Here is a 24,998-nt window from a genome sequence, read left to right as displayed (position 1 = left end):
CAATTCGCAAATGACTCTTTACTATTTTGTGAAGCAGAGATGTCCGAAGTTCTCTGTTTGAAGCGGATTCTTAGATGTTTTGAAATAGCTACACGGCTTAAAATCAACTATCATAAAAGTGTGCTTTGTGGGATTGGTCTCCCTGATCCAGATCTTCATGAGTTTGCCCTCTTACTTAATTGCAAGGCTCAGAGATTGCCATTAAACTACTTAGGCCTGCCATTGGGTACAAGCCCTAGGAGAAAGAAGACTTGGAAACCTATCATTAACAAATTCAAAATGCGACTTGCTGAGTGGAAAAGGAGATTCTTCTCTTTTGCAGGAAGATTAACATTGGTGAAGGCAGTGCTATCTAGTTTACCAGTGTATTTCATGTCTTTATTCAAACTACCTGAAGGTATAGCTAAGGAGTTAGACAAAATTCAAGCTTCATTCTTATGGGGGGGGCTCAGAATTGAAGAGGAAAATCCATCTGGTGAAATGGTCAGAAGCAACTAAGAATATCAAGCAAGGTGGGCTAGGCATAAGAAGAATTAGAAATGTGAATGTGTGCTTGCTTCTCAAATGGTGCTGGAGATTTGCTTCGAAACATGACTCATTATGGAAGAGGGTCCTCTGCAGTAAATACAGCTTCCTTAGAGGAAAATAGTTACCTCATCTTAACTCAAGCATTATCCTATCTAGACTATGGAGTGATATTGTATCAGTAGTTGAGCAGAAAGTATCTTTACTCACTTTTTATGTTTCCAACTTACATTTAAGAGTGGGCAATGGTTGTAGAATGAAATTCTGGCATGATAAATGGTCTGGAGATACCTCTTTTAAAGATGAATTCCCAAAGTTATTTCAATTATCTAACGATAAGGAAGGATCTATTAGGGACCTTGTGGAGATCAGAGGCAGCTCTTACAATTGGCCACTCACCTTCAAGAGACATCTATTTGAATGGGAAAAAAAGGAGCTACTCAGAATTAATGGAATTTTAATAGGAGCACCTGCATTTAATCTTCAGGTTAATGATTTGGCTCTATGGTCTGCTGTTAAACCTGGTCAGACCCTCGTTTCTATTTTCTACAACCATACCAACCTTGCTCTTAGGCCTAATGCCATCTTCAGTAGATGGATGCGGATTAATTATCTTCCTCCCAAAGTGCAATTCTTTGGCTGGCTTGCATGGAAAAATAAGGTTAAAACATTAGTTTTCCTGCAGCAGCTTGGAATTCTAGTCAATGATTCTTCTACCCTGTATACTTTCTGCAAGTCCCAGCAAGAGTCAATTGAACATGTGTTGATTTTCTGCCCCATGGTATGGAGAGTTTGGTTTGAGTTACTGCAATGGTAGGGGGTTGTTTGGGTGGTCCCTAGGTCTATTCAAGGACTGTTTCAGTGGTGGGCTGGGCATAGCTGTACATTTGAAGAAAAAAGGATTTGGAGTGCAATTCCTCCGGTGAATTTCTGGTCATTGTGGAAACACAGAAGCAAGTGTCTCTTCCAAGGCTCTCAATCACAACTTCAGGATCTTCATGTACTCATTATCACTAGATTAGCCTTCTGATATAAAGTTGCATCCAAGAGATGTCCATTTTTAATTAATGACTTCCTTTTCAGCTTCCTACAAATCAGATATTGCCTTGGTGCTAGGTCCTAGTAGTCATCTTGCAGTATAAAGTCCAGTTGCAGTCAATGCTATCTTGCTATTCTGTTATGATGTTGATCTGTCTTGCTCTGATCTGTTCTGTTTTGCTTTGTTCTGATTTGTTTTGCTCTGTCTTGGTGCTGCAATTCTGGACCTGTTCTGATCTGTCTTGGCGCTGCATTTCTAGGCCTGTTCTTTTCTGATCTGTCTTGGTGCTACATTTTTGTTCTGCTTCTTGTTTTGTTGCTTTGTTCTGTTTGTTGGTTTCTCACCAACCGGAGCTTGGAGCTTGTGCTAGCTCTAAGCTCCTCTTTATTGGTGTTTTCCTCATACTATGTATGCTTTCATCAATATAGATCTCTCTTGTTGTTAAAAAAAAAATGTTCAGTAATGTGTTTTTATATTTTATATTTTAATCTCGCCTAACTTGCTTAAACTGTTGATTTAAAACAACTAAAACAAAGCTGTCAATTTTACGGATAAATGGCAACGAGCTGAAAATTCTCAGCATGATTTAAGTTGATAATTTTTGTATTAAAATTCAAATGTTTGGGCTCATGTCGGTTCTATTTCAATTATCTAAACATTTCATATTGTAAGACTTTTTATGTATGTCATTTTAAAATAATTAAGTCAATCCGATAATTGTAAAATTTTCATTTTATCACGTTTGTTTTTTTTTTAATTTATTTAAAAGAATGATAAGTGTGTTTTTAAAAATAAACACTCCATTTTTTGAAAAAAAATTCAATAAAAATGAAGATGTTACAATTATCATATTGATTTTTTTTTTTTCACAAATGATATATGTACATAGAATGCCTTACAAAATGAAATGTTCAAATAATTGAAATAGGACACGTGATGAGCCCTAAGAACCTAAACATAACGATCAAGCACTACAACAAATGTCACTTTTGGCTACTAAACTATTGGTCAGCAAAAGGCATAAATTTGGTCGCTGAAACGATTTACCGACCAAATATTTCTGTCGCCAAGTTCGTCGCCTATACCCTATCGGCGATAGTATTGGCGACTAAACTTCATTTGGTCGCAAAAAAATGAAACATTTCCCTACTAAATTTCTTTTAGTAGGCAAATGGTATCTTTTCGCCACTAAAACCGTTAGTCGCCGAATGTGACTTTTGCCTACTATGCTCATGTAGTCGGGGAAGGTGTTCGTTTTTGCTACGAAAATATTGGTCACCGAAAGTGAACATTTAGCTACGAATCCTTCATTAGTCGGCAAACGTGACCTTTCCGCGACTAAATTTTTAGTCACTAAAAGTTCTACCTTAGTCGTGGTGACTTTTGCCGACTAAAACTATTCGTAGCCAAAAACCTATTAAGATTCATTTCTTTACTTTTTGCCACCAAAAGTTTTAGTCGCCAAATGATACCCTTTTTTCCGTGACTAAAAAATTTAGTGGCCAATAGTTTCTTTCTCTCATTCTCAAATTTTTTAGCTACTAATTATTTGGTGGCAAAAACGTTTTGGGTTATGTTTTTGCTACTAAATTATTAGTAGCCAAAACTTTTGATTACCTATTTGGCTACCAAACATTTGGTGGCCAAATAATTTTTTGTTTTTTTTTTTTTTTAAAAAAAAAATTTGTGAACAACCTGTATTCATTTATATTACAACATGTACCCTGTATAAACAATATAATCCATCAACACTAAAATATATTATCAATCATTAAAGCATTCAACAACGTGCACACATTTCAGTTCCAAGCATCAAAAAAACTAATCTTGAACGTCCAATTCTATATATAATACAAATTCCATACACTCCAAGTCTAATCCAACGTCAATAATTTAAATCCATACATAATACAGGAATAACCAAATTAATTAACAAAAAGAACATATGTACCACAACAAAAATTTAATCTATACTGCCCCAAAACTATTTTGTACCACGTGCTATGCTAATTTCTACAATGCCAAATTTAATCGGATATTTACCACACCAAAAAAGTAATTTGTACGAACCACTATATATACGGATAGAGGTATAAAAACAATGCTCTCCCGTAATTGTCAAAAAATTATATATTCACATTTGTATGTCCAAAACCATCTGCAAAAAAAAATAAAATTCATTAGTTTGGTGCCTATATAGCAACTGTATTAATTTCAACTGTATAGCAACTGTATTAATTTCAAACATTAAAAGCCAAGGAGAGTAATAGCTATTAATTAATGAAAGACTCCCAAACATGGACTGGTAGACGAGCATCGATTCTATGAATTAATGCCAAAAGTTGTGTTTATGGCAATTAAAAGGCCCACAATCAACAAAAGCACAAAACAATTTACCAAAAATATTGTGCCACGTTTAACTAATAAGGAAAGAGTTAAACAAACTATAGTATTAACAAAATAGTTACCCACGACATGTGCATTTCATGTTCTACCACATAAACACATTGTCGACCCCCAAACGCTTTTTTCAACTATTGTTATGACATTTTCAACTCTAACTCCCAACGTAGGTGTCCTATTTACATACCGTCTGTCCCTACATGTCACATTTGTCACCGGGAAGCTTCCCGTTACGTAAAAACAGTGGTTCGGGGGCTGTTTTGCATTTTCGCCCCCTGAATCCCTTTTTTCGACCAAGTTTATGACATTTTCAACTCTAACTCCCAACGTAGATGTCCTATTTACGTACCGTCTATCCCTACATGTCACATTTATCACTAGGAAGCTTCCCGTTACGTAAAAATAGTGGTGGTGGGGCTGTTTTGCATTTTCGCCCCTCGAACCCCTTTTTTCGACTAAGTTTATGACATTTTCAACTCTAACTCCCAACGTACGTGTCCTATTTACGTACCGTCCATCCCTACATGTCACATTAGTCACCGGGAAGCTTCCTGTTACATAAAAACAGTGGTTCGGGGGCTATTTTGTATTTTTGCCCTCCGAACCCTTTTTTCGACTAAGTTTATGACATTTTCAACTCTAACTCCCAATGTAGGTGTCCTATTTACGTACCGTCTGTCCCTACATGTCATATTTGTCACCGGGAAGCTTCCCGTTACGTAAAAATAGTGGTTCGGGGGTTGTTTTGCATTTTCGCCTCCCGAACCCCTTTTTTCGACTAAGTTTATGACATTTTCAACTCTAACTCCCAATGTAAGTGTCCTATTTACGTACCGTCCGTCCCTACATGTTACATTTGTCACCAGGAAGCTTCCCGTTACGTAAAAACAGTGGTTCGGGGGCTGTTTTTCATTTTTTCCCCCCGAACCCCTTTCTTCGACTAAGTTTATGACATTTTCAACTCTAACTCCCAACGTAGGTGTCCTATTTACGTACCGTATGTATGATTGAAGGCACAAAAGCTATATATGTCAAATCACTGTGTAATATTAATTTCATTTCGACATTATGTATGATTGAAGGCACAAAATCTATATGTTTCAAATAACTATGTAATATTATCAAATTTCGACATTATGTATGCTTAAAGACAAAATCATCTAGTTTAAGAACATAGTTTCATGTGCAAGATATTACTATCTAGTTACATGCCGATATGTATCCCTATAATGTCACCCACATTTCTTCCTCTGAATACTCCAAAAAAGGCCAAAAGTAAGGTTGCATACAAGTATTAGTTATTATGTTCCCATTATTGATGTTGGAAAATACTTATAGTTAAACTTCAGGTAAATACATACAGAGTAAACATAGACATACAGAGTCTATATAAACTAAAATTATAGAATATTTTTACTACCAATGAATAACATCACATAAAAAGAAAAAAAAAGTGCATTTTATAAACAAACCACAACTGTAAGCCCATACCTTTGTTTTTACATGATGGAAAGTTGTTTCAATATGTATTAATAAAGACTAGTGAATCTCAGGTGCTTAATTTATGATTTAATCCAATTAATAAATAAACCAAGCATGGCAAATATAAATAGATAAATGAACCAATTAACACACACACACACACACAAAAAAAAAAAAAGAGAGAAGGTTTTAAGTTGTTGGATAAGATGGCATTACAGCATGATTACAGGGTTGGCAATTAAGAAACAAGCTCCAATCTTCATAATCAGCAGTTGGACATGAGTAATACTATGCGCGTATGTAAAATCATAGCAAGAGTAATATGAATGAATAGATGAGAACAATTCCTTAATGTATGTTTGACATGCATTTCAACAGTAATATGAATGAATAGATGTAAAATACAAAATCATAGACAAGGCAGATAGAATCATAGATTACTCATACTAAAGAACAAGTCCACATAGCAAGATAAATACAAAATGAAATCAATACTATGAAAAGAAGCTACAGTTCAACAACCTCTTGAAAAGTCATGGTTAGTAAATATGCAAATTAAGTGCCATGAGTAAGGAGTAAGCTATGCCAAGATGAGAATTATGGCACATGAAAATGTAATGCTGCAATAATATGAACTTGATATCCATCTTATCATAATTTCCAAGGCATAAAGTAACACTTGTAGCACTAGTTCTCTGTCCATAGTTCTTCTCTCATCCTACACAAGATTTAGAAACAGAACCAGATTCGTAAAATAATTATAAATTCATATTCAAATTCAAATCAAATGAACACATGGATTCAAATTCAAATCTCTCACTAAATATATTACCAATGACAAACCATGAGTCACAGTTGATAAGTTTTACTCCTTCAATGGATAAGTTGTTTAATTTATCACAAAGTTCAATCCACAAAGTGAACCTTTATTCACATTATTAAGTTATTAACAAAAACAACCATTTGATCCAAATAATACAAAGAATGAAACCCTTTAATAACAAATTACAATAAATCTCTTACGATATGTAATATTAGCCAACTCCCCGCCATAGCCAACGCAGAGGGAAAGAAAGAAAAAAAGTACATAACAAGGGCACTTACATTTCTTCTTGTCAATCTGGAGCATGTCTACAATTCTTTGTAATGACACCAATATCATTGCTTGATTTCAAGGTTGCAATGGAGTTAAATCCACAGCAACTTGGAGAAGACTGGCCATTGTTGCTAGAGAAGATCTGTATGAATGCATTTGAGAAATAGCACACCCAAAAAGATGTGTTTCCTTAGCTTGACATCTGAGTTTCAAGGCATGGTTGATACAGCCATATTTCTTTTTATGGCCACGGTGAACCAGATTACTTCCTCTCAGATGTAGCTTGGACCCTTGCAAGATGAACAATGGATCCGAGCTTGCCACATCCCCGTGTTCGGTTGCCATCTAAGGGCAATTTCGTGCAGAATGCCGATGTTGTATGTTTAGCATTTGTGTTGGCTGTCTTATGTTGTCACTGAAGATCTTCTGTGTGAATTACAGCCAATGAAGAGGAAATCTTAAAAATTTTTGCAGGGGTACTGTTGTGTAGCTTGGTGAAAGGTAAAAGTCGCATTGTAAAAGTTGCAAAATTACTCTGTATTTTTTTTGGGTACATTAGAGGGGAAGGGGGAGTTAAACCTTGACCTCCTAGTGAGGTACTTGGGTTCTAGCCACTGGGCTAACCCCAGTGGTTCTCTGTATTTTCAAATATGAGAATTGATTGAAATCACAATATCAATATGTAGAAATTTAATGTATAAAGAGAAAAAGAGAATTGTATTATTGATTGATATTTGTAATTGTTGAATTATTGAATGCTACAATGATTCCTATATATAGAAGAGTAGGTGGTAGTAGGTGGTAGATGGAGTAGGTAAAGTGGAGGTGGTAGGTGGAGTAGGTGAAGTGGAGGTGGTAGTGGTGTAGTGGGTTTAGTGGAGTAGGTGAGGTGGTAGTGGTGTAGTGGGTTAGGTTTAGTGGAGTAGGTGAGGTGGTAGTGGTGTAGTGGGTTAGGTTTAGTGGGTGAAGTAGGTGATAGGTTTTAACAGCCCCCCGCAAACTCAAGGGGGATAGGAACTAACCAACTTGAGTTTGGAGAGAGTAACAAAATAAGAAAATACATAAAAAATAAAAAAGGATAGGAGACACTGTATGGTCGTGTCAGACCGTTGTAGAAGACCGATGTAGAAGACACTGGCTCGTGTCGGACCGATGTAGAAGACAGTTTATGGGGTCATGTCGGACCGTTGTAGAAGACAGTTTACGGAGTCTTGCTGGACCCTTGTAGAAACTAACCGGAATCAATGTCGGGACAGTTTACAGAGTCTTGTCGGACCCATAAAGGAGCTAACCGGAATCAATGTAGGGACAGTTTACAGAGTCTTGTCGGACCCATGAAGGAGCTCACCGGAATCAATGTCGGGACAGTTTACAGAGTCTTGTCGGACCCTTAAAAAGTCGCACCCTCAAAAGGTGTGCCCAATTTTTCAAAAAAGGCGTGCCATCAAAAGGCGTGCCCAATCCATAAAAAGACGTGCCATCAAAATGCGTGCCCAATCCATAAAAAGGCGTGCTATCAAAAGTTGCGCCCTCAAAAGGCGCGCCCACTTCATCAAAAGTCGTGCCCGACAGAAAGCGTCGAGCCATCAAAAGGTGAGCCGGAGACGCGGCAAGGCACGTGAGCGACAGAGCGGCGTGTCGGCCGCGTCGTCAGTGTCAATATAAACCAATGCGGAGGCGGAGGAAACCAAACCAGACTGAAACCTCTGAACTTGTCATTCTGAAACAATCTGTAAATACTCTGTATCCAACCCTTCTCGGAAACACTCAGCAACCCAAAAAACATGGCCTCTTCTTCCCGTTCAGCTACCCAGAACATGGCCTCATCTTCCCGTGGTCTGCTCACTCTCTTTCCCGACCTCAACGAGTCAACAGGAGAGATAACAGGTGCGGTGGCCCGTGAACCTCAACCAAACACCTCTGGTTTTGCTCCGTTGAACTTTCCGATGCGGTCGGTGGAGCAAAAAATGGCGGTGCAAACTGATATTGAGGCCAATCAGTATACTCTGAAGTCATGTGTGGAAACCATGACTGCGGTCACAAACTTGTCGCACCGGCTGCAGAGCAGGACAAATGAGGTGCAACAGTTAAACTCCCAGCTGGCTCTGCTCCAACGCATGTATAAGGATGCGCGAGCAGAGATAAGTGTGCTAAAGACAGAAAACAAGGAGCTGAAGCGGAAGGCCACCGTGATGTTCCGATTTGGAGGTCCACCATATGCTGTAGTGGAGGAGCTTGGGGGAGTGAACGTGCTCGGCGGCGTAGGAAACACGGAGGCAGCACCGGCAAGGGCCGCCCAGGACGGAGGCAAGAAGAAGAGACCGGCGGCAGAGTAGAGAAGAAAAATCCTGCCTGTGGATGTGGTTGTTTGGGTTTGTTGTTGTTGTTGTTGTTGTTGTTTTTTTTTTTTTTTTTTTTTTTTTTTTTTTTTGGTGTAAAATTGTGATCCGGGCGAAATCCCGATAGAAATAAAATGAGTGTATTGTGCAAATCCGAATGGCTTGAAGGTACAAGACTGAGCAGAAAACTTAGATGGAATGAATTTTTTTTATTTTTTATTTTTTTATTTTTAATAATAAAAAATTGAGGTTCAAGGAAAAGTTGGGCTGTGGAAAGAAGAAAAAGAAAAAGTAGCACCCACGTGAGTTCCATCCAATTTTTTATATATATAAGATAAAAAAAAAGGTTTGGACGGTGGAAAAATATTTTAAAATAGAAAAAATTATATAATATAGTTATCTCTTTGAAACTATATGCTGGTGTTGATCAAAAAAGTGGGCCAAATTACCAATACCGCCAATCTTGTAGACATCCTGAAGTGGGAGACGAAGAGGCTTGTCTGATGGCCTCTTGGGCTCTGTAATCATGTCGAGGGCATCAAGAAGGGTTGGGCCCTTGTACCATGTTACCGGTGTAGAAGACACTGTATGAGTGTGTATATAGACTGCCCAAAAGATATACATGGATATAGATATCGAGCCCTCAAAAGTCGTGCCCTATTTTGTGGCTTGGAATAGCAGGGGATTGAAACCAGACGCAAGGAAGGCCGGTGTCGCGACGGAGCTTTGGCAAAGGGACATCGACGTGCAAGCGGTGGTGGTCTCCGGCGACTGAACAGTAGTGCACTCAGAAAGGAAATTTCAAGGTATGTGTAGAAAAATTTTAGCAGATTAGGTTGAGGTCCGGCGGACGGCCAAGGCGAGGTTGCCGCCCGCCGGTGAAGCGAAAAATACTAAGTGCTTAACCTTGCTCTGATACCATGTAGAAATTTAATGTATAAAGAGAAAAAGAGAATTGTATTATTGATTGATATTTGTAATTGTTGAATTATTGAATGCTACAATGATTCCTATATATAGAAGAGTAGGTGGTAGTAGGTGGTAGATGGAGTAGGTAAAGTGGAGGTGGTAGGTGGAGTAGGTGAAGTGGAGGTGGTAGTGGTGTAGTGGGTTTAGTGGAGTAGGTGAGGTGGTAGTGGTGTAGTGGGTTAGGTTTAGTGGAGTAGGTGAGGTGGTAGTGGTGTAGTGGGTTAGGTTTAGTGGGTGAAGTAGGTGATAGGTTTTAACACAATAACATCGACATACATTGAATTCTTCTTTATGGTTCAAATTTGAATGTTTCTTCTAGATGACAACTAAAAATTGATGTGTTCAAATTATATCACATTGATCTTTTGTATGCATGGGGATATATGATCTGTGATCTGTTGTTGTGATTTACTGCACTTTCATGGCTTTCAAATGTAGTCAAACTAAACTTCTTGCATATTACAAGTTTAGGCTAGTTAAATTAGCTATCCATGTTCCGAAGGATTGATGCCATACATGTTCTTCTTTCAAAATGTTGTTCATGATCCTGTTATTATTCATTCCTTTCGAAAACCTTAAGAATGAAAAATATTTCTACAGCTTGGTGCATTAATTGGACTAATTTGGACATGAAGAGGTTTGTAGCTGGCATTTTGCACCAAATTTCAAGTTACTGAATTAATAATGAGAATGTTGGGATGGGATAATGTACCGCGAGTAAGGGAAAAAAAAGCGGAAAGATTTTAAATGTGGAAATATTCATGTACATCATTCACTAGAAGGCCACAGTTTTCATTTTGGATCAATACAAAATGATTTTGAACTTCTTAAGTAATATTAAAGTTCTTTCAGAATGTGGTATAATAATTTTTTTTTCTTTTTTAGACTATCGAAATACAGTATAATATCATGTTAGTAATTTTTATTGGAAAAGTGAACTGAGCCCTACCTCAGGATGGTAAATTTTTGTTACATTCAATGCTTGCTACTTCCAAGGAGTGTGCTCATACAAAGAACTGAATATTTTTGTCCTGTATTACTCGATATTTTTGACCAAAAAAATACCATTATTATGTTCAAATATCTCCATGCTAAAAAAATAAATAAAATAAAAAAATAGTGCATTCTATTGCAGTAAAACAAAGTCAAATAATAAAGCGTGGTTGCCAAAGACTCCCTAAGTGGTTTCAATTTCACATCAACTCACACACAAAATACCCACCCCACCCCCAAAGAAAATAAATAAATAGATAAATGATAATGAAGAAGAAGAAGAAGCTTAGAAAAAATAATGCTCCATCTCATGAGAGAACCAAGTTCTGGAAGTACAGCAAATAATGTAATTTCATTGACTCGAGAAAAATTGTCTTAGTCGTAAAACATACCTGCAATATATTAAGGACAATCCTGATTACATCTTGATCTTTCAAGAAATCCACACTACGGCATGCTTGTCCTATAATTTCAACCCATTTCTGCACAAAAAAATGAAACAATAAGCCACTAGCCACCACAGAGACTAGCAAGGGCTTGAACACAAATTTTAACTTTATTAAGTTTTGAATAAATGCACACATCACATAGAACAAACTCATTGTGCTCTTGATAGTCAAAATTATGTATCACTGTCAGTCACCAATCTTAGATCATTAGGTTTTGCTTTTCTCCTAAATCAAACCAAACCAAACCAAATGAAATTAAGCCTTGTTTCTCAATAAAATGGGGTATTTGAATATTTTTTCGTCATTCTTCTTTGTCAAATGCCATATTCTCAGTTAGATTAAACAAATGCATATCTTTTTTTATTATCGCATTCAGTTTTGAATTTCCCCCTCCGCTTACAGTTTCATATGTGGTGATCACATCCACCTTCCTTATGGTTACATCTATAGGTTTTCATTGTACATGACCAAGCCATATGTCCTATTACGCTAATTTTAATGCCTTTTTTTTTTTCTTTTCTTTTTTAAGGTGCTAAGGTGCTATACTCAATTGCCTGAAGTTGAACTCAACATGTGAAAGAGTGTAGTAATGGTTCAATTGGCTAATATGAGATGCTTACAATTTGAGCCAATTAACCCCACTTAGTGATTTACCCAAGCATTTCAGTTAAACTCATTTGCGTTCAACAGTTGAAACATTAAATTAAAACACAGAGAGGCACACATAGTAGCTCTACCAAACTAGATTGGGAGGAGAGAGAGGGGTACCTGAATAGAGGTGTTCAATCTGATGCCATTGAAATCAGAGAGGGAAGAAGGAATGAGAGAGAGAGAGAGAGAGAGAGAGAGAGAGAGAGAGAAGGTTGTTATTTTTCTTAGGTTCAACTAAACAAAAATGCTGGTTTTGATCAAAGGGAAGAGAGTAGTTTTTGTGGGTAATTCAATGAACGGAACTCAATGGGAATCGATGCTATGTTTGTTAATGGGTCATGACCAACATCCTCGTAGATGGAGTATGGAAAAGAAGCTTGGGGCTGGGTCAATTTGGGGCTAGGTCGATTATTAAACTCCAATCAATTCAGCAAGGTCTGTTCATCATCACTAAATGACAATGCTTCGAAAACTAGTGGTTTGATTGTTGGGTGTAGTGTGGTTTTGCAGTGAATTAGATGGATAATACACAAAATCTCTGCGATGAAGAGGTCGATGGAGATGGAAGGAATAATACTTGTTCCACTTTTTCAACATATGGCGCCTCACAGTTCCGAATGGAGGAAAACGGAGAGAGGAACACACAGAGACAAATAGAGAGAGATAGAGAGAGGGCGAAATAGAGGAGATACCTGGAAGTGACTGTGGTGCTCGTGTAACCCTTGCGGTGGTGCTCGTGTAACAGACGGAGACAAATCGACAGAGAGGAGGTCAAAGGCGAGAGTGAGAGTGAGAGAGACAGAGAGTCATAGAGGCGTGAGGCGAGAGTAAGAGAGACAGTGACACAGAGGCCTGAATGAGAGAGAGAGAGAGAGAGAGAGAGAGAGAGAGAGAGAGAGATCAACCTTAATTTCTTAGGTTTATTTTTTCCCGACCAGTGTCTGATAGTTGCCAAAAAGAAACAAAACTAGTTTTTCCCGACGAACTGAATAATTTAGTCGCTAATTGTTTTAGGAATCCCTCCTAAATTGGAAATCTTCCCTCCAAAACTTGATTACAATTGCCGACCAAATAGTTTACCGGTAGAAGTAAGATAAATAGCGACTAAATTATTCTTAGAAGCTAAACATTGTTCAATTAGGGACCAAATCTTTTTTTTGTAGCCTAAAATCCTATTTTCAATGACTACACATAAATTAGTCGCCAAAAGTAATGTCTTTAGCTACTAAATTATTCTTTGTAGCTAAAGATTGTACATTTACATACCAAGATTTTTTTTTGTAGCCCAAAATCCTATTTTCAACTACTAAACTTAAATTAGTCGCCAAAAGTAACATCAATACCAACTAAATTATTCTTTGTAGCTGAAAACACTACTAAAAATCGGGCTTTTTGCGATGGTGTCAAACGTCGCAAAAGGTCCATATATCGTCGCAAAAGACTTTTTGCGACGGAGCAACGACGAAAAATGGGGGGTGGCGGAAAGGGGCGTGACAAAAAGTATTTGCGATGGTTAGAAACCGTCGCTTTCTTGTAGCGACGGCTAATCAATAGTTTTTGCGACTGTTTCGCCTGACACAAAAAAGGGGGAAAAAATGGCATTTTTAGTGACGATGTTGATTGCCGTCGCAAAAAGTATTATTAGCGACGATCTTAAACGTCGCAAAAAACCAAAATTAAATCAATAATATATTTGCAACAGTTTAAACCGTTGCTAAAGATGATACTAATATGTATATGCTACAGGTTAATCCGTCGCTAATAAAATATAAGGAAATGATGATTACATTAGTGACGGTTTATTATTGTCGCAAAATTTTTTTTTAATAAAATAAATATATATTTTATTAATTTATTCCCTGTACAAATTATTAATATTTTCTAAAAAAAACACATCCACATCTACACACATTCACATTCACAAAATCATATATAGGAATAATATATAATATATATATATATGTACCCTGTAACAATACAATGTCAACCAAACATTCTTTACAAAAATATATGAAATATCCTCCAACAATGCTAATAGTTTTTGATAATTCAAGAAGTCAAATTTTTATCTAAAACAAAACAAAAGTATCAACAGTACAAATAAACAAACATATATATTATAGCTTGTTTTAGTATCAACAGTAAACTCCAATATTGATGTGCGAAGAAATCATCACGTACTCAAAAGGGTATCATCTGCAAAAAGAAAGAAAACAAAAAATTATTTACAGTATAATTAATTTCAAGCTTACAAAAAAGATAATACATTTGATATTTATTTCAATAAATAAATAAATACGATTGTAACATATACATGAATCGAGCACCACAAGGAGGTTATGATATCCATACTCAACGCAAAGAATATCTAAAATCTAACACAGGCTATACAGCTTAGGCAATAAAGGTTAAAATGAAACTGTCATTTACAAATTTCTAGGTTCAATCAACAATAGAAAACAATAGCCAATTGTTACTTGCAGAACATAATGGAAATAATAAAATAATAAATAAAAAAAACCTAAAGACTTTCAAATTAATTGTGCCAACTCAAGTTTAATCCAAGGAATCACAATATGAGAATCCAAGTAGAAACTGAGAACAAAGTGTATTTTGGACAAAAGAGAATAGACTTGAAAGAATTTCAGCATCACATAATTAAAATCATGGTTCAATCAACAAATTTTCACGGTGAAAGAAATTAGAACCTGAATAATGCCTTTTACTCTCCAAACTCCATACTTGATTGAGAAACAATTTGAGGATCATTGGGGTGTAATTCTTTAATCTCATGCCTGGCGGCCTCAATGTTGGCATTGTGTCTTGTTGATAATTGTATGGCAGCAATAATTCGTGTTCCCAACTTTCTTCCCCAATACAACACGGGGAATCTTCAAGATTGGCCACAAAAAGAGTCTGTTGATATATTACTCCAACAAGACAACACAACCCAACTGATGGTAAGTTGGGTCGAGTGTTCCATAACTTCGAAACATGAGTTGTAAGCTCTTAAACATGGACTGATGAAGCCACCTTAAACATGGATTGATCATTGGAAAGGGGATTCAAGTCTTTGTATTAAATTCCCTAGACTTTATCAGTTACGCACAACAAATAAGGTTTCTCTAAATGAGCAGATTTCAAGAAAAGACAGTTGAGACAGGTGGTGCTTTAGTTTCAATCCAAGCATTGAAACTTTGGGACAAAGACATGTTTGATAATCTAGTTCAAAAGTTCAAAACATAAATTTTTCAAATGGCATATATCAAACTGAAAGCTTAATAAAGTGTGATCTTCAGCAAGGAAACTTCATCTTTTACACTGACGATAAAAATCAAAACTAACCTTAAGAACTTCGGGCAAAAGAAGCAAGCATTCTGTTATACACTTCTCAAGGGAAAAATTATGGTATTCAATAACCTGTTTCACAGAAGGAGTCAAAAGTATTAGGTGAAACACAAAAAAGAGAATTTGATGGTTTGAAGCTTTGCCAGTCTATTAATTGAGACAAATATAGAAACAAAGTTCTATTTATTTTTTGGTTGTATGAAATTGAATAACTATATGATACATCAAAACCAGTAAGGGAGTGCATATATACATCATCTATGCTCTTTGCAGTTTGTAGTCTATTATGCATCACATGCCAGTTGGGTTCAAGAACCTGAAAACACAACGTATTGTATGATCATACGAGAAAACATAATATCTCTAAGGACCTCAAAATTCCTTGAAGAAATATTTTAGATTAGTTATGCAAAGTTCCCACTCTCTGACAAACAAATACAAATTAGAAGTGGATAAGAGACATTGAATCTATTTGTTTCAGGCACAGCAATTCATAATTGCTTCATTCTTGCTAGAAAAAAAATATATTTAAAAAATAAAAACGAGGAGAAGAGGAAGGGTAAAACATGCCTCAAATGTTAGATAGTGTAGAAGGCTATTAATAAACTTAAGCATACTTCGACACAACAAACATGACCGAGAGATTGCAGTTCCTTTTGTGTTAACAGCACGCACACCCTACAATCAGATTGCAGTGAAATTAGACAAACAAAAGGAGCCAACATTCACAAATTATGAAACAGATTTCTGCTCCATACTTGATGTATTTTCCATGCCCCACAAAGTTGGAGATCCACATGCTCATAATGAAACAGGAAGCGGAATATCAGCTGGTATTTTGTTAAGGCTTTTCTTGATATAACAAGGGACAATGGCCATTGAACCTGAAACATGAAATAAACATCAATGAACTTATTGATGACAACCACCTACTACAGACCAGAACACATCCTGCTATCCTGCTAAGTGCAGGTGCCATGCTGATGCTGACACAATTTCTCACTCAAACATGTTCTCACCAAGATCAGCAACAATCTCAGCTACTACTAGATACTCAATTCAATATGCCTTTATTTCAATTACTTGGGGTAGCAAGGAACTTGGATCCATTTCCTCGAATTGATTCTATTCAAAGTCATACTCTCAGTTTAATTTAAGGTAATCTTGTCATTTCTTATCACCTAAGCGCATGTTCTCCTTCGCCTTCTATTTCTTTTATCATCTTCACATTGATCCAATCACTCCTCCTTACAGTCATATTAATTGGTCTATGATGCACATTAAGCGCAGCTTTTATACACTCAAGATAATGATGATTTGCGCCAAAGTTCACCATAATGATCATCAATCACCCCTTCATACACCCACCTACATATATGAAATAAATTCTAGATTGAGTCATAAAATCAGCGAGAGTGAATTTATAGAGGATGAGAATATAACATCAACTACAACAAATAAGATGCTAAGGCAATGCTAACAACTGAGAAAGATACATATCAACAAATACCTAAATACTAATAATCTGCAGTATGTGCCAACCTACTATAACGTAAACACTGAAATTAAAATATTTACTATTTCCTTTTTAGCAAAGACTTAAGACTTCCTTATTCAATGATAATTATTTGCTAATTTACATTTTAAAATACCATTCCTCAAATTAATAGATAGACAATAGTTACTTAGAATAACATAAAACTATATTTTTTGCAAAGTTATATTATAAGGCGACGGTCAATGTGAAAAGTGTTCGGGAACAACAATCTACATGCTTGGGAAGAAGATGAGTTATTAAAACTCATTGATTTTCTGGGAACAGGGCCTAGGATAGGCATGGAGCATGAGAAATCTGTGAAATGGAAGGCTGATCAAGCAGGTGTGTTCAAGGTTAGCAGTGCCTATAAATGGTGTGATATGGATTTTGGTTCTGTTTACAGCTCTGCTGGACTGATATGGAACAACTTATCTACACCTAAAGCCAAATTCATTATTTGGTTGGCCTGGAAGGGTGGATTCTTGGTGCCACCCTAGTTGGAATTGAGTGGTTCCACTATGATGCTCTTTGCACTCATCTGTTTTAATGAAATAAGAATTTCATATTTCCATCAATAAAGAGTTCTCTTTTGCTTATTAAAAAAAAAAAAGAATTTGTCTCTACAAATTTATCAGAAAATCAATGTGTGGTTCGGATTCAACTCTTCTATAGTGGATTATGTACCTAGAATGATTCTAGAAGAAAAAAAAAATATTTTTCTATGCAAATTTATGGGTACCAAGTATTCCCCAAATTGAAATATCAATAACAAAGATAACACAATTATAACAAAATTAATAAAATATTAAATAACAGAGCAACGAAAATATAATTCTGTACAAAATTGGCATCAAGGAAGATATTTACTAAAAGAAAAAAAATAAATGATTTTATCACAAAACAATTCATATATTTATATATATATATATATATATAAGGGAATAAGGAAAGCAAAAGTGCTGGAACATTTTTGCTTTTATTATCATACTACAAGATAAGCACAGATGCAAACATCAGTTAATGTAAATACTCAAATCAATCAACCAATAGCCAAAGTCAAGAACAAGAATTAAATAACCTTACAAAAACATAGAATGCCAAATCTGTAAAAATAAATAGACTAGATCAATAATAACAAACAAAATTTTAAAAGAAATAATAATTTATTTTTTAAAATTTATAACATAAAATATAAATAAATTAACACTCTGCATACCCCACACGTTTCTCAATCTTTTTCTTTCTTGGCCTTTAAAAAGAAATATTTAACACAAAAGTTCCCAAGTCCTTTTATTTTTTTTATGGAAAAAATTTAGAACATATATATTCTACACATAGAACAGTTTTTGCACAACAGATTATCCAGATATAGAAACAGAAAGAACATTCCTCAATACAGAAGCAATTTAAAGAAATTAAAAATAAAAATGTAAAATTTTGTTTTTTAAAATAATACTCAAAAACAGAAAACATTCTATACATACATAAAACACAAAACAAAATACACAAGAACACAACTAACACTTCTAAGAATATCAAGATTAACCTACCCACACAAATACATTCAAAAACACAAAATTAAAGAAAACGTTTTCAGTCATTTTCAGTCATTATTGATTTGGAGTATTTGTTTTCTTAAGGGTGTTTGGGTTTTTTTCAAGTGTCCTACTATTAGTCAGGTAGCCTATAAATAGGGTGATGTAATTTCATTTGTAGTGTAATTGAAGAATATTGACATTGATTAAAACAAAGTGTTCTAGTTCTCTTTCTTCTCTCTCTACCACCTTCTTGCTCTCTTGGATTCTTAATTTTCTTCTCTCTTGTTTCATGATATTCTTTCTTGGGTCTAGAGGAATAACATATAAATTTATTCAATATTAAAACCCAAACCAATATGTAACTTCAACATACAATTGAAGAAGAAGATGAGTAGAGACAGATGAATTTTTCATTCGGGCATTGCATCAAACAGTTGGAAGACAAAAGATGTAACAGGAAGAACAAATTCATGATAAAGAACAAAAGTATAAAAAGTACAAATCAACAACCACAAATCCAATTCAATGTGAGGACAAACCAAACTCAGACACAGAGAGCCAAGAGAGTTCTCAATCAAGCAACCATAGAATAATGAAATTAAGAATTGAATTGCACAACTAATGGCATATGGAAGTTGAGGAAGGGCATACTTCGTATGTTTCTTGAACAAGATTGACAACAATTTGCATCAAGGCAACAATTACACCTATTATAAAATAGAAGAACTTGTGAAGGAAGACTCAAGAGAAAGTTGCAGCAGGTCAGGTGGCAAGAGGTGAAGGGCAACTTGTTTGAGAAGCATCCTCTTCCACCGAGCTTGCTGAAGACGCCCCAACAATGCATTTCTTGTGAGGCAATCTTCATGAGGGGTGAATTTGGCATCTAACCTGTTAGACACATTGATGTTAGAGGCACATTTTGCTCTTTTTATAGATTGTTATAGATATAGATATATGCATACGTACATAAACACAATCAAAAGAAACCTAATTTAAAAAAAAAAAAAAAAAAAAAAGTCAGATTGTGTTCTTCTCAAAATAAAAACCAAATTTATAAAACAACCTTCAATTTCACAAGAGCCCTTAAACCATTAAAACGATCTTCAATTCATTGCCTTTATTAGTAAGTTTTTGTATGGGCATGAATTTTTTTTTTTTTTTTTTGAAATGGCATTGGCATGAATTAACTCCCTATAATTAACAGTTCTTCCTCAGCTTCTCTGCAAACCTAATTAATTCCAAGGCAATGTTCTATCAACATTCCTTGAAAAGAAAAGAAGTGAGATTTATTGCCTTGTATCCCACAAGATTTCAAGCAATTCAAATGTGCCAACATAAGAGTAAGTAGATGATATTTCCTTAGATTAGGTTAAGTTAGGGTTTTGAAACTTTGAAGGGTTTTATTCGTTATTTTTCACTTTTCATTCTTTATTCTTCTATGTTAAGAGAGTGTATAAACTAATTTTAGTTACAAAATCAGAAATCAAAAATCCATTGGATATGGAGATACAAAACCATAGTTGAAATTTTTGAATGGCTTTAAAATTATTTGGTAACACTAATTCAAAATCAGATTGTATACCCTGAATCATCGTGCAACATCTCTGTACCACTTTCTAGGGTTCCAATCCCCACACTCATACTTGCATAGACAAAAATGACGTATCACTTTTCACAGATTCAACACGAGATTTAATTGTGAAACTATTGCATAATGCGTTGGATTAAAACTGGTGTTTAGGGTTGATTTATTTCTTTTTATTTAGTTAAATCCAATGAAGAGGGTTTGATTCCAATGAAGGAAACAGAAGAGAAAAAGAGGAGAGGACAGGCAAGGATAGCAGAGGAGAGATATACCTGGATGCCAGAGGAAGAATCCGAGGGAAGTCGTCGCCGCTGCTGCTGCTACAAACAGTCTGTAAGGGTAACGCAAGAGCAAGAGCAAGAGCGAGAGCGAGAGCGAGAGCGAGAGCGAGAGATTGTGAGGGTCTGTGCGAGTGAGTGTGAGGGGAAAGCAAAGGAGAGGAGAGGAGAGGAGAGGAGGGTTACCTAGAATTCTACCTACGTTGGTGTTGTTGGGGCTGTGTAAGGTGATATCCATGTACTGACCGAGATCGAGGGCGAGATCGAGAGAAAGTGGGCGGCGATGTCAGCTTGGTGAAGGTGGATCAACAAACTGATGCAGCGGGAGTGAACTCGTAGATGAGAGATGGAGATGGAGATGAAAATATCAGGGCTTCAAGCGTTTGAGAAATTTGGGAATTTTGGGTGTTTTGTGGCCTATTAGCAACGGCACAATGATGCCCATCGCAAAAAAAAAAATTAAAAAATATATATTTACGTCGGGAGACAAGAATCGTTGTAAAAAGTAAGCCTTTTGTGACGGCAATAGGTTTACTGTCGCAAAAACCATTAAACATATGCTTCCTACTTTTTGCGACAGAAATTACCATCGCAATAAGTGACTATTGGCAACGGAATATTAACCGTCGCAAAAATCAACTTTTTGCGACGGCAAAATATGCCGTCGCAAAAAGTTCCGTGTCATATACTCCTTCTAGTAGTGAAATAGAATCTTTCCCGACCAAATTTGTATTAGTAGCTAAAGTGCCTATCTTTGGCGACTAAATTTATTTTGGTAGCTAAAGTGTGTATCTTTGGCAACTAAATTTGTTTTAGTCGGCAATTTTAGTTGCCAAATGTGTAAATTCTTGCCGTGAAGTTGAGATTTTATATGATTTCTCAGTGGAAAATGTATTCATTCAACAATTTTTAACTTCCAAACTGTAAGAAATAACCAGGTCTGTACTTGAATATGGTGGAACCTCCTTCAATTTTGGTCGATTTATTATATTTGTATTATTGGATGATTAGTTTGAGTTATGATATGATAATACAATTGTGATAGAAATTCCCACACATACATGACCCCTACAATTTCTATTCTCATCCCAACCACTCATAATGTGGAATTCACACTTATATGAATAAACTTCACACATATTAAGGGCCAAAATTAAAATTGGGGTCATGGAACCCCAAAAAAGGGGTCCCAAACATTTCTATATGACAATATTATCCATATGCAACAATTTTTCAATAACAGACACCGGGTACATAACGTGTAATAACCCACCACGTCACAGCTGTACACCTTCTTTGATCTATAAATAGCACTTCCTTTGCCATGCATATTAATCAATGTCACACATATAATAAAGTATACAAAAACCTTTTACAATGAAGACAACAATATTCCTCTCAATATTTATTCTCTCTACCTTCTCTTCAAACTTGATATTTCTCAGCACAGCCAACTCTGCTCCCAGCCCAGTCCGCGACATAGATGGCAAAGAGGTCCGAGCAGGCATCGATTACTACATCCTGCCCGTGTTCCGAGGCAAAGGTGGTGGGCTAACCCTAGCCAGCACCACCCAAAGGTGCCCACTCGACGTGGTCCAAGCACGACAAGAGGTCGACCATGGCCTCCCATTAACATTCTCTCCTGTAAACCCTAAAAAAGGCGTGGTTCGGGTGTCAACCGATCTGAACATCAAGTTCTCTGCCGCGACTATCTGTGTTCAATCAACTGTGTGGAGGCTCGCCAATTATGATGAGTCAACAGGACGATACTTTGTAACAACTGGTGGTGTTGAGGGAAACCCTGGTCCCGAAACCGTGAGTAATTGGTTTAAGATTGAAAAGTTTAATGATGATTATAAGCTTGTTTTCTGTCCCGGGGTGTGTGATGTCTGCAAAGTTATTTGTAGAGATGTTGGGATTTATATTGATGCGCATGGAAGGAGGCGTTTGGCTCTGAGTGATGTGCCATTCAAAGTCATGTTTAAGAAGGCTTAATGGTTGGTTTAGTTTCAATTATATAAGAACAATAAGCACTGTTAAATAAAGAATCCTTATTGTTCTTTCATGTAATGTTGCAATAAAGGTGTTGTCAGGTCATGTATCCTCACAAACCAAACAAGTAATAAATTGACTATTGTATTGTATTCCATAGTATTGCCGTATTTCATTTTCAAATTGTAGACGGAAATTTTTTGTCAGGTTTGGTATGATGAAAAATAAAAATTAATAGAAAATATTTTTTGTAACTAACAAAAAATAATTTTTTTTTAACATAAAAATATTTTCTTTTTAAGAGGTAAAAATAATTTTTAAATTAAAATATTACTAAAATTATCACACTATTACGCTACTCTCACCTCCACCACCATATCACCTTTACTATCATCACCACCCCACCACCACCTCCACCCCTACCTTTGTTCCAAGCTGCCATGACCTCCCCCACCTTTGTCCCACTACCACTACCCTTTCTTTGTTCCACTACCACTATTAAATATAGAAAAATATTTTCTAATTTTTTTTTTTATAGAAAATATTTTCCATTAAAATACCAAACAAAGAAACGGTGTAGAGAGTATATAGACAACAGTTTGAGGGAAGTGTAACCGTAATTATTATTTTGTCAGTACCTGTGGCCTAGTGGTAAGTCGAATCTACTAACTCAACTCCAAATAGCTCAGTTTCCATCAAATGTTAAGGTGGTGTTTGGAAACTTTCCAAAAAAATCACAAAGTAAAAAAATGACTACAAAAATCAATGCTTAAACACACCAGTCAAAACTCAAATTTGTCATTTATTTTTTAAAAATACAAATGTGATAAATTGAATAAATTATAATTATAAGATTAAGCTAACACTACAACATTTTCTTAGTTTAGTGACATTTGAAAGTGTCACAAACTATTCTTCTAATGACATTTTTTGGTCTTGTGACATTTTGAATAGATAATATACATGAATGATTCTATAACTTGAGCTCACCTCTCTCCTCTATATACATATATTTGTACATACATTCATACATACATGCATTCGTCCAGCCATTCATTTATTTATGTTATTCATTTATCAAATGTATTATTTGTCAAAGGACCTAACATCTATTTGAATAGCATAACTTGGCAATAAAAACTTTAATTCCTTCTACCAAAGACAATGAAAGTTTTGGGGCAATAAATTGTGGGAGCCAAAAAATAATATATATCAACTTATTGGGCTAACCCAAACAAAGCCTGCCAAGGGGTCAACTATTGGGCTTATTCGGCCCACCCCCCATCTATAAAACGAAGGCACCTCATAGCATATAGGTATGTTCTCTTTCCCTACACTACACACCAAGCACTCTACACTTTCTAGACTTTCATTCTGCTTAACAGGTGACTGACTTCACCATCAGAGTGCCTCCGGCCGGCAACCCCGGTTGGCGGCGCCGATCATGCTCATCTTTGCAGGTATACCAGAACCAAGTTCATCTCTTCGTTGGATCTCTACAATCCATGTGAGAGGATATTTCATGGTCTCACAGATTGGTAGCATCACTTTTTTTCTTTTTTTTTTTATGTGGCATTGTTTCCTTCACCCCCAAGCCCCTCTCTCTATTTATTTACGTTTCCTTCCTTGTTTAGAAAAAAAACATAGCTTCAATTTAAGCCTCCCTCTTATTATCATATCATCACTACACACACACACACATAGATCAACAATGAAGATTAAAGTGAAATCTAGAGACATCATCAAACCATCAATCCCAACCCTTATCCACCTTCCCTATATGTAACTCTCCTTTTTTGATCAAATAAACTGTCAATTGTTAGTTCCTTTCATTTACTTCTACACCACTACCACCAACTTTCAAAGACCTCAGTAGCTATAGAAGTCCTTGGCAGAGACACTTATAAAGTTCTTACCCAAGGATGGATCTAGGGGGGGCTAGGGGGGCAGCCGCACCCCCAAAAATTTGAAAAATATCATATATTATAGTAGAAATTTTAAAATAATTTAAAATTATAGGAGTTCGCACCCCAAATTATTTTTAAATAAATGCATGTAGAAATAGTTACTACTTTTTGTAACTGAATATGGGCAAAAAAATATTCTCAATTGTATGATCATCTTTTTGTAGTCAACTATGTTGACAGGGAATATGTAATTCAATATTTTATCGTAACATTATTGATTTTTTTTTCATGTTAGAAGAAATTAGTATTGAACTTCAAATTTTATTGGTTAGAGGTTAAACGTACTTTGGCCCCCCCAAAGTCATAATCCTAGATCCGTCCCTGTTCTTACCCCTTTGCTGGACGCCTCAAAGAAAACGACCTCTACGTCGACTGCAATGACCAAGGTGTCGACCACTTCGAAACTCAAGCAAAATGAAAACTCATTGATCTTGTCAAACAACACGATTACCATGAATTTAATAAGTTACTTCCATATTGCGAACTAACAGATTGCGATGTTGGAAATCTAACTTTGGTAATCCAACTAAACTTCTTCGACTATGGAGGTGTTGCTATTGGAGCCTATTCTTCTCACAAGATCGCGGACCGCGTTGTCCTTCTTCATATTTTTCAACAGTTGGACAGTCGCCTCTCGAGGGGATACCATTATCAATTGTCCTTGTTTTGATTTGGCTTGTTGTGCTATCACCCCATATGAGGGGTGATTCTTTTCTCTATATAAAACCAATGTAACAAGTCAAGGAAAACGACCGCCAACTAACAAGCCGTAATGAACGGCCACCGAAAGGAGAAGAAGAGAGCTGA

At 36.0% G+C, this 24,998-nt stretch overlaps 2 protein-coding genes and 1 long non-coding RNA gene across 25 annotated transcripts; 1 reads left to right on the top strand and 2 right to left on the bottom strand.

Moving 5' to 3' along the window:
• Positions 1 to 3,392: 3,392 nt before the first annotated feature.
• LOC145812707 (uncharacterized) lies at positions 3,393 to 12,836 on the bottom strand. Its single transcript, XR_014356187.1, has 4 exons — positions 12,064 to 12,836; positions 11,239 to 11,328; positions 6,554 to 6,971; positions 3,393 to 3,722 (listed from the first exon to the last, which is right to left on the bottom strand). It is a non-coding gene; the product is annotated as an uncharacterized LOC145812707 (long non-coding RNA).
• A 1,041-nt stretch (positions 12,837 to 13,877) lies between these two features.
• Positions 13,878 to 20,681, bottom strand: LOC114261911 (gamma-tubulin complex component 2). 23 transcript variants are annotated; one of them, XR_014356170.1, is made up of 9 exons: positions 20,419 to 20,681; positions 20,227 to 20,285; positions 19,021 to 19,257; positions 16,053 to 16,178; positions 15,865 to 15,972; positions 15,548 to 15,610; positions 15,292 to 15,366; positions 14,655 to 14,837; positions 13,878 to 14,142 (listed from the first exon to the last, which is right to left on the bottom strand). XR_014356170.1 is itself a non-coding variant. In XM_082907749.1 (8 exons), the coding sequence occupies exons 3-8, from the start codon at positions 19,057 to 19,059 to the stop codon at positions 14,128 to 14,130; spliced, it is 426 nt and encodes a 141-aa protein (XP_082763875.1). In that variant the 5' UTR covers positions 19,060 to 19,257; positions 20,227 to 20,285; positions 20,419 to 20,678; the 3' UTR covers positions 13,878 to 14,127. The 23 variants fall into 23 exon arrangements, 5 of the variants coding, with proteins under 5 accessions (XP_082763875.1, XP_082763874.1, XP_082763876.1 ...); XR_014356171.1 differs by having other exon boundaries at positions 20,227 to 20,274; XR_014356172.1 differs by lacking the exon at positions 20,227 to 20,285.
• An 886-nt stretch (positions 20,682 to 21,567) lies between these two features.
• On the top strand, positions 21,568 to 22,379 carry LOC114284850 (miraculin). Its single transcript, XM_028227797.2, has one exon. The coding sequence runs from the start codon at positions 21,610 to 21,612 to the stop codon at positions 22,225 to 22,227; it is 618 nt and encodes a 205-aa protein (XP_028083598.1). The 5' UTR covers positions 21,568 to 21,609; the 3' UTR covers positions 22,228 to 22,379.
• Positions 22,380 to 24,998: the final 2,619 nt, after the last annotated feature.

The sequence above is a fragment of the Camellia sinensis genome, chromosome 15 (genome assembly GCF_055761805.1).
Source record: "Camellia sinensis isolate YWXY chromosome 15, ASM5576180v1, whole genome shotgun sequence".
NCBI lineage: Eukaryota > Viridiplantae > Streptophyta > Magnoliopsida > Ericales > Theaceae > Camellia > Camellia sinensis.
The sequence above is the reverse complement of the archived record's forward strand: the minus strand, read 5'-3'. Positions and strand labels throughout refer to the sequence as shown.